Below are 16758 nucleotides of genomic sequence, written 5' to 3'. Positions count from 1 at the left end.
ACGTACATACATACATACATACATACATACATACATACAGGTTGTTACATAGACAGGGGTTTTTGGGATTGCTAACATGAGCAGGAAGCAGCATACCAAAGAGAGAAGGGGAAAAGCTGAAAGAATAGCTATCTGATTATAGCTATATATTTCTGCATTGTTATAGGAGGGGTTAGTTCTAATGAAATCTATTTTTATTGACGATAGATTTTTTCATACACTATAGTCTGATTATACTTACCCCTCCCCCAACTCCTCCCAGAGCCTCCCTCCCCACCTTCCCATCCACCCAAATTTAACTGGAAAACAGCAATATAGTTAAGGTAATCGTATTAGAAATGTAGGCTTGGCCTAGACACATCTGTCCCCCTCCTTCTTGTGATATGCATTTGTCTCTGTCTTGGTTAGCTGGCAGATTGGCATCAGGTACTCCTCCATTTGCATACCATTGTCAACCAAAGGCCCCAGACCTCTGAAGAAATGGACCTGTTTGGGTAGCTCACAAGACTCAGTGGGTGGAAATGCAGGGGATATGGGATAGAGCATCCCCAAGTAGAGGAAGAACACAAAGACAAACTCCTGGAGCATATTTATTAAAAAGGACAGCAGAACCTGGTGCACCAGAGTATCTGCAAGTCTGTGGCCATCTCAGTTTTTATGAGTCACACTGAATGGAAAGTCCCACATCATCTTGTTACATAACACATCCTGTTTTATAGATTTAAAACGGTAAGCAAATCAGAAAGTCTTCTTTTTGTTGTGTGCAGGGAACACCCCAGTTTTCCATGGAATCGGTGTCTGTAATTTTGAGTGTAAGGATGCCCTGAAATACCCGCCTGCTTCTCTGTAGTTGAATGAATCTAGTCTTAGATGAAGATTAACTAAGCAGAATAAAAGAGAGAACTTTCAGTTAATGGGACAGTGACATTTAATAATCTAAACCACACTTGACCCTGTGTAAGCTGTCACTCCTGTGTCGTTGGAAAGTTGTTTTAGGCTCAAGGTTAGTGGGGCATGCCAGGAAGAGGTTGGTTTCTTACTTAGGATCTCCTGATGTTTTCCTGTTACAAGCTTACCCAGCACACCTCAGAACAGATATAACTACACATGCTGTGCATAGAATGTTCCAGAATAGTGATTCTTTTAGACTCAGCAATCCACTATAGGAATAACACACTTTCAGCCCTTCAAGACTGGTTGGATATTCATACACCTCCTTGTTACATAACACATCCTGTTTTGTAGCTTTAAAGCAGTAAGCAAATCAGAAAGTCTTTTTGTTGAATTCAGTAACACCCCAGTCTTCCATGGACTTTCATTGACTTTAAAGCCATTGATTTCTACCTGTTGGCTGGAGAACTATTTTAGTGCATTGAATGTTGTTGCTCCTGTAGGTAGTGTCTGTTGAGTTTTAGATAATTTTCTAGAGCGTATAGATGAGTTAAAAGAGAAAGTCAAATATTTAGTTTCTTGTGTGAGACCATGTGAAACACTGCCAATAGTTTTTGTTTTTTGTTTTTTGTTTTTTGTTTTTTTAACCTAGCAGCTTTGACAGTGTCCTTTCAAAATTACCCAGTGGAATTTTTCATGACTCTTCCTATAAATAATATAGTGCCCTCTGAATAGTGGCAGTTATTTTGTTTTATGCTTAGATTGAACCCAAGGCTTCATGCATGCCAGCCAAGCACTGCATTCTGAGCTGTGCATTTTTTAGCTTGCAGAATGCTACCAGTATCCCTCTATTTGCATACCAGTGTCAATCAAAGACCCCAGACCTCAAAACACATAGACCCATTTGGGTGGCTCACAAAAACCAGTGGGTGGGTAGGAGTATAGTTAATATATTAAACTGGCAAGTAAGATAATTTTTAATTTGGCAAGGTTCTAATTGTGAAAGTGCATATATATTACCTTTTTAGAGCTTTATTGGGAGAAAGGGGGAGAGAAAGAGAGAGAGAGAGTATATTTTATTACATACATATTTCTTTGTATATTTTCAGAAGTCAGCCAATTTCACGTGACTGACTCATTTCTTAACCATTTTATTTGTGTGCTCAGTTTTTATTAGGATTGGCTTTAAAAATATTGGACTGAGGATATAGTTCAGTAGTAGAATATTTGCCTAACATGTAGGATGCTCCAGTTTCAGTTCCCAGTACCCCCAAATATAAAAATAGCTTTATTTACATTTTATTTGGGTACTATAGAATTTGTTTATTTAAAGCATGCAACTGCTTTTAAGTATATTCATGGGGTTGTTCATCTATCACCCCAATTAACTTGAATCTCCTTTATAAAAAAAAGAGAAAACTGGGCTGGAGAGATGACTTAGTAGTTAAGAACGCTTGTTCTTGTAGAGGACTTAGGTTCAGTTCCCAGCACCCACATGATTTGTAACCATCTATAACTCCAGTTCTAGGAAATCTAACACTCTCTTTTGACTCTGTGGGTACCCGGCATGCACATGGTGTACATAAATACATTCAGGCAAAGTACACATACACATAAAATAATAAAATAATTTTTTAAGAAAGAAAAGGAAAAAATGTTTTATTCTTTCATCAGTCGATAGATACTTGCCATTTCTACTTTTCAGCTTTTATGAGTAATGCTGTTGTGAACATTTGTGTACAACCTGGCATGAGAAGGTCCAAACCTTTTTGTTGACTCTACGCTTTTCTAGAACACACCAGTGATACTACAGCTAATGAGGGCTCCCGTATGCTCTCCTACATAGCATCTTCTGGTTAGATGAATGAAGTGTCTGGATTGCGGACATGGTAGCTGAGGTCCTGACAGGGCTGGTAGCTTTTCTGACCAAATAGAGCTAGGAGGTGGATGAGGGCCCTGAACGCAGGTATCTTGCTCCCAGGTTCAGTGCTTTACCAACTGATTGGAAACATGAAGGTCAGGAAGACCCGAAGCCTGCAATACACAGATTGATAAAGCCTGATAGACTTTTTCTGTTTGGTGTTTCTTCTCTTGTAGACATTACAACAGTTTGGTCTGGTCTGAAGGTTTAAAAAAAGGATAGAAGAATTAGAAAGTTCTTAGAGATTGTCTAGTCTCAACTCCTGATTATACGAGTGAGGCATCTGAGATGCAGAGATGCACAGGTCCTCATCTACCTCCATAGCTAAACATGAATTGTGCAGATTTATGAAGGTGATGCCAAGCATTTTTGTGTCTCTTCTCAATAGAACCCAGTCACTGGGCTGTTATCAGCCAGCCATGACCAGAAGGATGCCTGGGTACGGGACAACATCTATAGCATACTGGCTGTTTGGGGCCTGGGCATGGCTTACCGAAAGAATGCTGACCGTGATGAGGATAAAGCCAAGGCCTATGAGTTGGAACAGGTAATAGTAACTTACATCAGTGTCTTGTCTGTTTGAACTAGAAAGCCATGAGAGCATTTGAGATTTATCGTTATAAAGGTGAAATTTAAGGGGTGGGGAATGAACTTAGGGCCTCACACAAGATAAGCACACACACTACCAAATGAGCACCTGGTCCTGGGATTTATCTTTAATTCATACAGTTCTGGACAAGCTTCATAGTTAGTGGGTGGGTGGACCCAGTTGTTGCTTGTTTATAGTAGCCTAAATGGGTGATAAGCAGCATAAAGACCATTTGATAACTCTAGTAAAGTGAAGAAAGGAAGCTTACCTGTGGGAACAACGTTTGCATTTGACCAGGCCTTGCTCAGTGTGAGGTGATGAAATCACTCAGTTTTTGAGGTATATAAAGTTTTTAAAATTACAAATAGCAGTCACTGAGTGCTCCTCCAGAAAGAAGGATGGATGAGTGAATCAGTTATTTGCTGGTATAATAATTTAATGTCAAGTTTCTTGCAACTCTCCCATCATATGCAAGCATGCACACAGACATGCCACTAAGGTTGATTAAATTTTCTATTCCGTTACTGAAATCCAAGCAGACCACAGTGTTTCATATTTAATGTCTTTTATTATTGATGTGTTGTTAATAAACAGAAGGATGGGGCTAGGCATAGTGGTACATGCCTTTAATCCCGCTATTCAGAAGACAGAGGCAGCCTGCTCTACATAGTGAGTTCCAGACCATCCAGGGCTGCATAGTGATACCATGTCTCAATAAATAAATACTAATGGGAACATCACCCTTGACTATGGAAAATAATAATCACTGAGCATCTTTGAGTAATACTCAGTTAGAGATACTTGGAGCTTGATTTACACAATCTTTCATTGTATGAGATAGTCTCATGTATTTGGGGATATTTAGGGACTCTGATCCTGATCATTAAATTTCAATAATCTTCACCTCTGTCATTGTTATGATTTCTAGCTGCTTCCCCACTACTGGAGATTGGCAGTATCAATCCAAGTTGGAAAGCACTTATTTCTTCTCATGGGAAATAGCTTTTCTTAGTTTGATGGGAAGGCAGTTGACAAATGTGTATGTATGTTGCCTACAGTGGAAGCATAACAGTGCTAACTTTACCTTGTATTTGAGGTAACATTTTCTTCCCCAACAGATTTTTTTTTTTGAGACAGTGTTTCTCTATGTAGCCCTGGCTGCCCTGGAACTCACTCTGTAGACCAGGCTGGCCTCAAACTCAGAGATCTGCCTGCTTCTGCCTCCCAAGTGCTGGGATTAAAGGCGTGTGCCACCATGCCTGGCTCCCCAACAGATTTTTTTCCCAAGACAGAGTTCCTCTGTGTAGCGTTGCACCTTTCCTGGATCTCGCTCTGTAGAGCAGGCTGACCTCGAACTCACAGAGATCCTCCTGGCTCTGTTTCCCAAGTGCAGGGATTAAAGGCGTGCACCACCACCACCCAACCCAGCTTCCCCAACAGATTTTATAACAAAAACTTGGAATTATATTCTAGGATCCTAGGCTTTCAGAGGAGGAAGGGCCTGACTTAGACTTTTACCTGACCATGAACTTGCAGGTCCTTTCACTCTACTGTCACCTGTAAGGCATGGTATGTGCAGTGAGACATCCATGCCTGTAAGTAGAAACTTCTTTCAGTCCATGATGTCTGGTTATCTGGGTTCTGTTTTTCTCTGCCCCTTGGCATCACAGAGAGTTGAGAAAGGTTACTTCAGCTCCTTCAGGCTCAGGTTCCTCATGTAGAGACTGAGGTAAAAAGCTGGTGCTGGAATTCAAAATAATACAAGTTAAGTGTTTTTCACAGTGTCTGGATGCAGTGTCTAATTAATTAATGTGGCATTATTATGATTTAGAATGATGATAGTGACAAGTAATCAGTTGCAATATTATTAACAATCACATTATTAAAAAATCTTGGATACCACTTGTATTTTGTAAGAACTTTGCTCAATGGACCAATAATGGTGTCACAAATGGCTCTTTTGGCAAAATAGCATTACTTTTGGACAGGCTTAATTGTCCTTAGTATAACAAAAATAAATTACTAAGAAATGTAACATAGAGTTCCAGAATACAAAGCTTATTAAAATGTCAGTTGGTAGTCATTAAATTCCAGAGCCCAAAGATGCATCTGCTCCAACCCTTTTATTTTAGATAAATCACTTTGTCAAAATATTTATTTTGTGATAGAGTAGAAAAGTCTCACTAATGTGAACAATCAGAATGCTTATGTATAGTTGGGATCTGTGTTTTCTGAAACATTGCCATGTATGAGTAATCGGGTTTGAGGCCTTGTTGCTAATGCTGCCTTTTTTCCACAGAATGTGGTGAAGCTGATGCGAGGTCTTCTCCAGTGCATGATGAGACAGGTAGGTGGCGTGTGACAGACCTGCACAGCATTGGAGTGTGCATTGTGTCATTTAATTGAGATGACATCTTCGTTATATTTGGAACTTTCTCAAGAAGAAAAAACCAGAAATATTTTTGCTTACTTCCTCCTTTTAAAATTAACCTCAATAATTTTATTATGCTATAGAACCATAGTTTCAAAGGACAGTTTTGAAGGCCCTCTTTCAAAGGTTTATGTGTATAAAAGAACATGTCTTTTTTTTTTAATTAAGAAAGAAGAATATTAAAACCACTCAGAGAAACCCACATACCACTTATTACTTATTCTGGGTGTTTTCACTTCAGATCAAGTGCTTGAGTTTTTAAAATTTGTCATTACTGGAGTCAGCTAGGTGATTCAGTCACACTAAGCCTGAAGACCTGAGTTCAGTGCTAGCACCCACATGCTAGATGGAGAGAAACAATTTCCACAGGTTGACCTCTGCCCCCAACATGCATGCCTGCACACATACACATATGTATACACACAGAAAGACAAGTAAATGTAATTCATCTTTTAAAATTGGCATTGTTACTTACTGATGTCTTCAGTGTAGGGTAAATGAAACAATTTGTTGCAATATTATACACAGAACCTTCTATTGGGATCTATCTGCACTGGTTCAGAGGTGTATGTCTTACCATAACCCCACCCTTAGTCAGAATAGCCAAAGACATTGTGCTCTTTTCTTTGCCATGTTCAGAAAAGAGAAGTTGGCATTCAGATGGGTTCTTTTCCTTCCTTCCATATGTCCTTGAGAACCTACCATGTGCCCCTGCTGGGGAGTCTGTGGACAAGGATGCCTTTTGACCTGAGCCTCACCTATGAACTCTGGCCTGAGGTATCTCCCTTGAATGAGTGGGAAGAATCTCTATCATGGCTCATTAGCAGCTACTTCCCGTCCTCCTGGCTCCCAGAGATAGCAGCTGAGAGGTCTAGTGGATTGGGTGATTACCCCTAGATCGGACAGCTGCCTGCTCTGCGCCTCGATAGCTACGTGAGCCAACTTTCTGCTTCCTCAGGTGGACAAAGTGGAGAAGTTCAAGCACACACAGAGCACCAAGGACAGTCTACATGCCAAGTACAACACTGCTACTTGCAGCACCGTGGTGGGTGATGACCAGTGGGGCCACCTCCAGGTGGATGCCACCTCCCTCTTCCTCCTCTTCCTGGCCCAGATGACTGCCTCCGGTGAGCCTTGGCCATTTGAGAGACAAATCAGCATGTGGAGGGGGCAATGTCCATTTGTACTATGGTAACAAAATACCCAAGACTGGGAAATTCAAACAGTATAGAAGTTTCTTTTCTCACAATTCCAGAGGTTTCCAAGTCCAAGATTAAGGTACCAACAGGTTCAGCTGTCTGGTGAGAGCTGCCTCCTGAAGAAGTAGAAAGCTTTGTTTTCACAGGGCAGATGGATCGAGAACTAAATGCTGTATGAAGCCTCTATGACCTAAACTCATATAGGCCCCACATCTTAGCACTGTCATATTAGCAACCCTGAATTCAGAGGGCCACACTGAGAACATACCAAGTACTGGAAATTAGTAGTAGATCATACAGAGAAAAAGCATGCCTCCCTGTGGTGTCGTGTGCATCTTGTATCTGCGATAGGACAGGGAATGCAGGCTGACACCTGGAGACAGAAATTAGCTCTACCTGGGCATGTGCAAGTTTTGCTTTGGCTCACTCAAGGCTAGAGGCTGATACTTCAGGCTCAAACCTTTGCTTTATTGGAACCTTCTCTGCACAAACATACAATGTTCCAGAGAGCCTGTGCCTTGTGTCTAGACTTTCTTCCCATAGCACACCCTCAATGGTGGGGCTATCCCCACTTTCCATCTTTCCTTTTACTTCCCTCCGCTGTCTGAGATTATACATGAACCTTAGGACTTCCTTCAGAGTTAACTGTTGATGCCAAGTAAGAAAAGTAAAAAGGCTTAGGTGCTAGGAAAATATTTGTTGTGTGTACCTGGCAGCTCTCTTCACAGTATCGCTTTTCTTTATTAGGCTTACGGATTATTTTCACCCTTGATGAAGTGGCCTTCATACAGAATCTTGTCTTTTACATAGAAGCTGCATATAAAGTCGCTGTAAGTACTCATGCTGGTAGTCTTTTTTCCAGTTGTCCAAAAAGCAAATCAAATCATCCAGTTCTGTGAAAGCCAGCTGTTGGGGGCTCACTAGAATGTTAGCAAAGCTAGAGCTGCATGAAATGTGTCATCTCTGTGTGCAGAGTATATGCATTTTTTTCATCCTGGCATATAGTTGGGGATTGCATTTTGGAATGTGCCACACACTCTGTCTGAATACATTACTATGTTTAAATAACACATTCAAATGGTCCATAGGCTGTGTATGAGTTGGGGCCTTGATGGGAACGGGGGCACCATAAGGCCACAGGCAGAGAAGGTTACACTATGAGTATAAACATAAACAGAGCTCACTTCCTCAAGGCCTCTGTCTGTGTTGGAAGATAAGTCTTGATGTACTTCTAGAGCAGTGGTTCTCAACCTTCCTGACACTGTGACCCTTTAATACAGTCAGTTATGTTGGGGTGACCCCCATCCATAACATTATTTTCCTTGCTACTTCATAACTATAATTTTGCTACTGCTATGCATTGTAATGTAAATATCTGTGTTTTCGGATAGTCTTAGGTGTCCCATTGGAAGGGCTGTTTGACCCCTAAAGGGTCACGACCCACAGGATGAGAACCTCTGCTCTAGACACTAATTTGCAAGGCTGACTGTCAAGGCAGTGAGGAAAGGGCAGATGGCATTATGGCTTCTGCAGCTGCTGGACCTTGTGCAGCAGGGCAGCTCCACAGATACTGTGTACACAAATGAACAGAGCTGTGTCTCAAGTAGACATGATGAAAAATGAGCAAGGGCCATAGTTTTCCAATCCCAGCTCTAAAGCAGTGATTTGTGTTGATAGGTAATCGGTCTCTCACACGGGACAGTGGTAGTATCTGGAAACATTTGGGGCAGTCACGCTTAGGAGGGAACAGGCATCTTGTGAGAGAAAGCCAAGAACTGCCTATAATACAGAAGAGAGCCACCTCAACCTTATATAGACTTACCTGTCCCAAATGTCAGTAGTGCCAAAGTTGACAGACCCCAGTCTAAAGAAATTCAAGAGATCTTTGTGGGAAAGTTGTACTTTGAGTTGGACCTTGGGAGATGGGTAGGGTTTCCATAAGAAGAGAGGAAGAGAAAGAGCATCTGAGTGCAGGAAGAGTATGAGTAATGAGCGGTTACAGACAGGAGCAGGCTGGGGGGTATGATTTAGGGAGGGTAGAGGTTGGGAGCATGGGGTAGAGGGTGCAGAGTAAAGGCACAGACTTCAGATGAAAATTGACACTGGAAATGGTGGAGTGTCTGTCAACTTGCTGGCATGCCGAAGGTGGAGGCCAGATTAGAGAGGGGATGGCCATGCCAAGCATCATTGATGTGATCTACTAGGAAAGAAACTATTGCTCAGTTTATCTGAGGTGGAGGCTGAACTCATCACACAGTCTTCAAGGATGAATTTGATGGCTGCTGGATTGGAGTATTGGAATATTAGAAGCAAAAGAATGCGCAGATATGAGAAAAGACACATGGGTCCACCTACAAGGCCTGCTTGCAGTGCAGGGTCGACAATGGCCCTAGTGTGTCTAGGTTTCAGTGTTCACATTTGAAAATGTCCTTCCTTGTTTTTGTTTGTTTTCTATTTTTACTTTTTAAATTTTTTTGAGACAGGATGACCTCAAACTCAGCAATTCTCCTGCCTCTGCCTTCTAGGTGCTGGGATTACAGGTATGAATACTATGGTTTTTTTTTCATATTTTTGAAATCTTTGCTACCCCCCAACCAAAGTCATTAGTCTTAATTTTCGATTTTCATGACTTCACATAGTAGGAGCTACTATGTCCATCATTCCTCTTTGGATATTAAAAAATAAAAACTGATATTTTGGCATCAACTCTGCTCTTTTTTTACTTTTTTTGAGAGTATACTATGTCATTTCCCCCTTCCCTTTCCTCCCTCCAAACCTTCCCATATACCCCCCTGCTTTCTTTCAAATGCATGCCTTTTTTCTTTAATTGCACACACACACGCACATGCACGCATGCATGCACGCACGCACGTGTATTCTTAAATATCTAACTCTAATCTACTCAGTCTGTATGCCGCTTGTATATGTATTTTTTCAGGGCCGACCATTTGATATTGGACAACCAGGTGATGTGCTCTTCCCTGGGGAAGACTATAGCTCCCACTCTCGGCATTCTTTAGTGGCCTGTAGTTCTTTGTCTATGGTTGAGGCTTCATGAGCCTTTCCCTTTCCATGTTGACATGTCTGTTGGTGTCATATTTGCTCATGGTATCATGTTTAGGCAGCCATGTTGGTTCTTGTTAGGATTTTGCTCTTTTCATAGCATTTTTGAAACAACATGTGACACTTGAGTTTTTAATAAAAATATGAATCACCAAAGTTAGGTATTGAGTCTTCTGTGTGACAGTATTCCGGTTAATTTGTGTGAATGGGTCTTTAATACCATGTGCATTCAGCGAGTCACTTTTGACCTTGGCTTTACTTACTTGCTGCAATTTTCTTTACACAAGAGGTAATGCTAAAAATAGTTTTTGAAATTGTTTTCAATAAGTTCAGGGGCACTAGCCAAATAGAAGGCAGCACTTCAATATTGAGATAAGTAAAATATATTGTTCGCTGCAAATTGAGTTTGTTACAAATTAATGCCCTTTAGCCATAAGCCTTCAGAGTGTCTTTGTGTGTTCTTTTGTTCCACTTGAGTATTTCCTTCTAAAATTCTGTACAGAGGCCAGCTAAGCTGGAACTGAGCAAGAACAGAAGAAACACACAAAGCCACAATGCCTCTGAGAAGACATGCTTGTGTTTGTTGTGTTTGTGCTAACATAAAGAAAGTGCTTTTCCATGGTGTTGCTTGTGTCCTCCCCCACCTCTGACAGCTGGTTGCCTTTTTCTCCCCCAGGATTATGGAATGTGGGAGCGTGGAGACAAGACTAATCAGGGCATTCCAGAACTGAATGCAAGCTCTGTGGGGATGGCCAAGGTGACAGCCCTGTTTGTTCTCCTTCTCTGTGTCTTTACTGCTTCATCTGTGTCTCTTCTTCAGGAATTTGGAGTTAATATGATTAGTACAGTTTTTCCAAAAGGCTGCAGCAAATATATGAAATCCAAGGGGCACCTGTACCCCAGCCAAGTGAAGTTACAGGTCAGGAAAACAGGTCTCCAACACTGAAGTCTGCATGTGACAGGGAATAAGTTGTTCAGCTCGTACTGTTTGGTGTGTCACCCGTGGGTCCAAGCTCTTGCTGTTAATCTGTGTTAGTGATGGTCACTCTTCCTCTCCAGGTCATAGTGAGGGTTAAAGGACAGAGAACAGGAGCACTTTGTAGGTGAGTGCACATCTTCAAGTCTACAAAGTCAGAGAAGTAACAGTAACCAGATAGAAGGAGAGCAGGGAAAGAGGAAGGTACTGGGGATGCTGGGAACTTTCGCTGAAAGTAGTCCAGCTCAGAAGCAGTTAGAAAATGGGCGGCAAGCCAGCACTGTAATGTATGCCTCTAATCCCAACTTCTCAGAGTACTGGAGCAGGATGGTGACTTGAACCCAGGAGTTTGAGGCCAACCTGGCCAGCACAGTGAGGCCTGTTCTAAAAAGGGAAAGCAGAAGAGGGGAGACAAGGTAGGCCAAGGATGGAGACAAGAAGAATGGAAACAGAAGACAAAAGTGGGGGGACTCTGAGAGCCAAACAGTGTACCTGTGGGGCACATCCAGCCAGTAGACCACTGGTGTGAATCCCTTGCTAAAGACAACAGAGGCATGAACTGCTTAGACAGCATGAAGGGCCCAGAGCCACAGTTTTAAAAGCAGCAATGAATATGCTCTGTTACAGCAAACTGGCAGAGATGAGCTTTTTACTGAAAACTAACCATGAGGTAGGTTAACTGCAAAAGTCGATGAGAGAAAAGCCAATCCTGAATTAATTTGTGGTGCCCCCCGCACATGATGTCATAGACTTGTTAAAATCCATCTTTCGGAAGGATATTACTTTCATATGAGGGAATGCTCTCCCTTTCTTCCTTATTCATAGGATGAGCAGTGTCATCCTGGAAAGCTCTGAGCTATTGAAAATGAAGAGACCGTGACAATAAGACTCCAGCTAGATTTTAAAGACATTCTTCCTTAGGAGAAATGTGGGTGTTAGATACTTAATGAAAAAGGAGCGCCACATTAGCATGCATGCGTGTTTATTCAAAGAAAGTAATTCTTAGCCATTTTTGTAGGCAGCACTTGAGGCAATTGATGAACTTGATCTTTTTGGAGCCCATGGAGGACGCAAGTCAGTCATCCATGTCCTGCCTGACGAAGTCGAGCACTGCCAGGTAATGACAGTCACCCCCAGAGTCCAGAAAGTAGGGAGGAGACTCCCGGCCAGGAAGGCGTGGCCTCCACTCCGTTTCTGATCTGACTTAGACTTCTTGGTGCTACACCCGAAAGTGGACTTGTGTTCAGGCACCGTTTTTCCTGCCTCAGAGTAACTACGGATGAGAGTAAACCTGGACATCTTGCCCACGTACTTTGTAGCCAGAAAGTTCTGTGCAGACATAAACCATCAGGTTTTTGTGTGTGTGGAGCTAACAGCCAAAGCATCTTGGTTTCACTAGAAGCAAAATCCGTTCTGGGTTTTTTGAGTACATAAGTGGTTTCTCACAGGTTCGTTTCTTAGTGCTCCCAAATAGAGTGGCTCACAAGTGGAATTTCACTTGAGGTGAAGGAGGCATGGTGTGCAGAGTGGGTGAGAGGAGAGATAAAATGAGAGATGGCAAATTCATAGAACTTCTTGCAAATACAGACCACAGGAATAATTGGTACAATGTAGGGAGTGCCATTCAGCAGACAGTTCTTAATTATTATTAGCAGTAATTAGTGTGGACCTACTATGTGCTGGGACTAAAGTGAGTCAGGTACATAACTTGTAAATAATAAACCACGTTTGGTGGTGCATGCCTGGAATCCCAGGAGGAAGAGGCAAGAGGACCAAAAGTTCAAGCTTATCTGCAGCTACTGTGAGAGCCCATTTTCAGGTTCCTCGTGGCTTTACCCAGCAGGTCTGCATAGAGAGGATGATTGGGCTGCGGGCCTGGGTGCAGATGTCTGAGATGGTCTGCACTTGGCTGTGCTGGGGGGAGGTCTTTTGCTCCACCCCTTGGCATTCCTATAAATACCCCAGGGCAGAGCCAGTCGAGGCCCAGTGGATTAGGATCCAGGCCCTCTTGAGGCTGTCCTGTATTTTCTTTCTGTTCCTCCCCCTCTACTTTTCTAACTAATCTTTCCTGCTGCTCCTACTCAAGAGCACTCTGGGGAAATGTGGGGGTGGGTGGGTAGCCCCTCCACAAGCTACATAGAGAATTACCAAGTTCAAGGCTAGCTTAAGCTGCATGAAACCCTGTCTCCAAAAATCTAAACCCAAAACACTTGTAAAATGTTTCAAGTGAAAGTTTGTGTTTCCAGGCAGAGAAACCCTGAAAAGGAGTGATATTACCATGTACTTCATAGTTACATTTTGGTCAATGAGAGAGATGGCATGTACTATGGTATAGTGTATTTTGTCTCTTATTGACCAAAATGTACCATATAGCCTATGTGTGTAATAGACTATACGATCTAAGTATTTGTAAGAATACAATGATGAAGTCACCTAGTATTATATTTCTCAGAATGTACCACTCATCATTAAGTGATTCATGACTGTAGTTAAAGAACTGAGCCAAAAATTGATTGACTATAAAAAAGTCTTATTCTAGAGCTGAAGGGATCCACTCATCTTAATCCCACCTTCCGGCTCATTCCATTTTCCACAATAAGCATGGTCCTTAATGAAGTCTATGGTATTTTCTTATGGTATACATTAATAAAGGAATACTGATATTTGTCTTAGTAGATATATCGTACAGTAGGAAAGTATTAGCTGGGTTAGAATCCTAGCTTGGTCACTGGCTACATGACCTTGGGCATGAATCCTGTGTCTCAGAGTCCTTGTATATTAATTTAGTATAATATATTTAATGAGCTTGTTTTTGCAGGTGTCTAGCCTGTGTCTGTACACGCTAGATCTCAACATTAGTTCTTTTACTTTTCCAAACATTTGCATATAATTCTAACCCCCTTCTACATTTATAGTCCTTAATCTACTACCTTATTGTTGAGGCCATACCATAGTGCCTCTGATGATCTTTAAAACATCTGGTAACTAAACTAATTCTTACTGTTTTGTCTGACCACTCATGAGATCGTCTGCATTTTACTCCTCCTTCAAGCAGTTTCTAATTTCCCTAATTCATCTAGTCCCATTTCACAAAAGCATCCGTTTCTCTGTGCTGGTCCTGTATGAGTGTTCTTGTCTGGTTTCTGTCTTCCTAGCCAGACCTCTTGACTGCTGACACAGACAGCGCTGTAGTTCTTCCCGGTCAGTGGACATGGAAAGAAGGGAGGTAGCAGTTCTTAGCACAAGCCTCACACTATCATGCCCTCTTCAACTCCCCCTCTCCTCTCCTAAGGAAGAGGAAGCATTGTCTGGGTGGCTGGGTAAGCAGGGGTGGCCAGCGGATGCCATGTTGGTAAGATCGAGTCCTTTTCCAAATAGACAAACTCGTTTGAATGTTTCCTTTAGGCTAAAGAGATGATCCCTAGATATTATATCTAACTAGTCCTGCTTCACCAGCTTAAATCACCTCTTTGCTTTTTATTCAGTCAATTCTTTTCTCCATGTTGCCAAGAGCATCAACATCTAAAGAAATCGATGCTGGACTTCTTTCTATTATTTCTTTCCCGGCCTTCGCAGTAGAGGATGTGAACCTTGTAAATGTGACCAAAAATGAAATCATTTCCAAGCTTCAGGTAAGCATTGGCCAATGCCCCCTGTTCTGCATCAAATGCCACATTCATGTGATGACATAGGGCAGCTAGCTTATCCTTATAGCTCGTGTGATTTTCCTAAATCAGCAGTTCTCTGCCTGTGTGTCATGAACCCTATAGGGGTTGCATATCAGATATTTACATAACGATTCATAACACTAGCAAAATTATAGTTATGAAGTAGCAATGAAATAATTTTATGGTTGGGGGAATCACCACAACATGAGGATCTGTATTACAGTGTCACAGCATTAGGAAGGTTGAGAACCACTGCTTTAGAGGTTATAGGAAGACTCCTTAGAGAATCTCTTGAAAGCTCTATAGACCCTGCCAGAACAAAACCACATATCCAAGTGCTTGATATGCAAGTATGAGGACCGGAGTTCAGAGCCCCAGTACCCATTTAAAAAACCAGACACAGAAGCACACATTCATAATCTCAGCACTGGGGAGGAAGAGATGGGTGGATCCCTAAGGTTTGCTGGCCAGCCAGTTTAGCTGAATTGGTGAACTCCAGGTTCAGTGAGAGTCTGTGTCTCAAAAGAATAAGGTAATAAGGTGGAGGGGGATAGAGGAAAATCACTGACATCAACCTCCAGTCTACACACACACACACACACACACACACACACACACACACACACACACACACACACACACACACACACACACACACACACATCACATAAAAGGAGAAAGGTTGACTTTGAAGAAAAAAGGAGGTAAATGAGAACAAAGTACAATAAAAATATAAAAATTAGGAGATGTTTTTATTATGAAATACAGTGAAACTCATATTTTTATATTCTAATAAAATTTGGTGAAAATGCGTTACTGCATTCAGTGAAATGCAGTAACAGATCACTAAGCTGAGACCATATTACATTTTCAGCAAATAGAAATCCATAAAATTGTGCAAGGATGCAAGTTTCCTAAGTCAAAACTTACATGTTGATTGTCCCACCTATATTCAGCAGGAAATAACTTTGTCCCTTGCAAACAAAGCAATTAGAGTCTCCAATCATAACCCCAAAAGAAAGCAACTGGAGGGGTCAAGCTCTGTGGAGAAGAGGATGACTTAGGTAGCTGCAGCTGAAAGGGCAGTTGTAATGTGCTACAGGACAAGTGGCGTCTACATCAAGTCCCCTGGGATGATTCCCAGAACCACAAAGAACTTATGAAGGCCTCCAGGACAAGTGATGATAGCCAAGCCTGCCAGGGTATTACCACCCCCAAAGAATTGGGAAATAGGCACCCAAAGCTGCCATCCAGGGATTAGGGACATCAGATAAGACACCATCACACCCCAGCCTCCTTTCTTGATACCCAGAAAACTGGAGAGGAGCCCTGGCATCTACAGCTAGTGAGCCAGCTGCCACATGGTTCAGGAAGCCCTTCTTCCATACTTCCATCTCATAACCCCCTCCACCTCCTTTCCAAGCCTTGCCAGGCCTCTGAAGCAGACCATCTTCAACATGCACAGCCTGAGTGCATTGAGTCTGCAGAGTTTCCGTTTAGCTTTCCAGATATACACACAGGAGGCAGCCAAATATCAGTGGCTTTTCACCGAGCAAGGATACCTTTGCATCTGTGTCTGATACTGTAAACCACATGGAAAGAATGCTCATTCACTGAATCCTTAATAATCATATTTGTAGCCCCACCCCACACTCTGATGGAATGCTTCTGTATTCTCTTCTAAGTGTTCATCAAGTCTGAATTTGCTGTGCTTGGTACTTAAAAAGAACTCGTTACATTAAAGCAAAGAACACTGGTACATATTTGCTCACTGAAAAACACAGGGAAAGGGGATGAAGGACTGATTTGAGTTGAAATTAAAAGGCAAGGAAAAATTCTTTGGATTTCATCAGCTCTGCTTTTTTTTTTCACCTTCACCTTGCCAGGGGCGTTATGGATGCTGTCGCTTCCTTCGGGATGGCTATAAAACCCCAAGAGAGGTTGTATTTAAATATTGTTTCTCATGTTCCTTAACTATTCCCTACCTACTTGCCGCTGTGTCATCCTCCCTCTACTGATT

General features: G+C 42.0%; 1 protein-coding gene across 6 annotated transcripts in view; it reads left to right on the top strand.

The window, feature by feature from the left end:
* The window catches only part of Phka2 (phosphorylase kinase regulatory subunit alpha 2), an 81916-nt gene that overhangs the window by 13216 nt on the left and 51942 nt on the right, over positions 1–16758 (top strand). For 5 of the 6 annotated variants that reach the window (XM_036174120.1, XM_036174119.1, XM_036174116.1 and 2 more), the window contains 8 exons: positions 3201–3359; positions 5701–5748; positions 6791–6959; positions 7779–7861; positions 10771–10851; positions 12089–12187; positions 14556–14702; positions 16625–16678. In XM_036174120.1, the coding sequence (XP_036030013.1) occupies positions 3201–3359; positions 5701–5748; positions 6791–6959; positions 7779–7861; positions 10771–10851; positions 12089–12187; positions 14556–14702; positions 16625–16678 (840 nt within the window). Of the gene's footprint in view, positions 1–3200; positions 3360–5700; positions 5749–6790; positions 6960–7778; positions 7862–10770; positions 10852–12088; positions 12188–14231; positions 14272–14555; positions 14703–16624; positions 16679–16758 lie in introns of those variants that run through there. The other variant, XM_036174122.1, reaches the window with a different exon arrangement.

This window comes from Onychomys torridus, chromosome X (genome assembly GCF_903995425.1).
Source record: "Onychomys torridus chromosome X, mOncTor1.1, whole genome shotgun sequence".
Classification (NCBI taxonomy): Eukaryota; Metazoa; Chordata; class Mammalia; order Rodentia; family Cricetidae; genus Onychomys; species Onychomys torridus.
The sequence above is the reverse complement of the archived record's forward strand: the minus strand, read 5'-3'. Positions and strand labels throughout refer to the sequence as shown.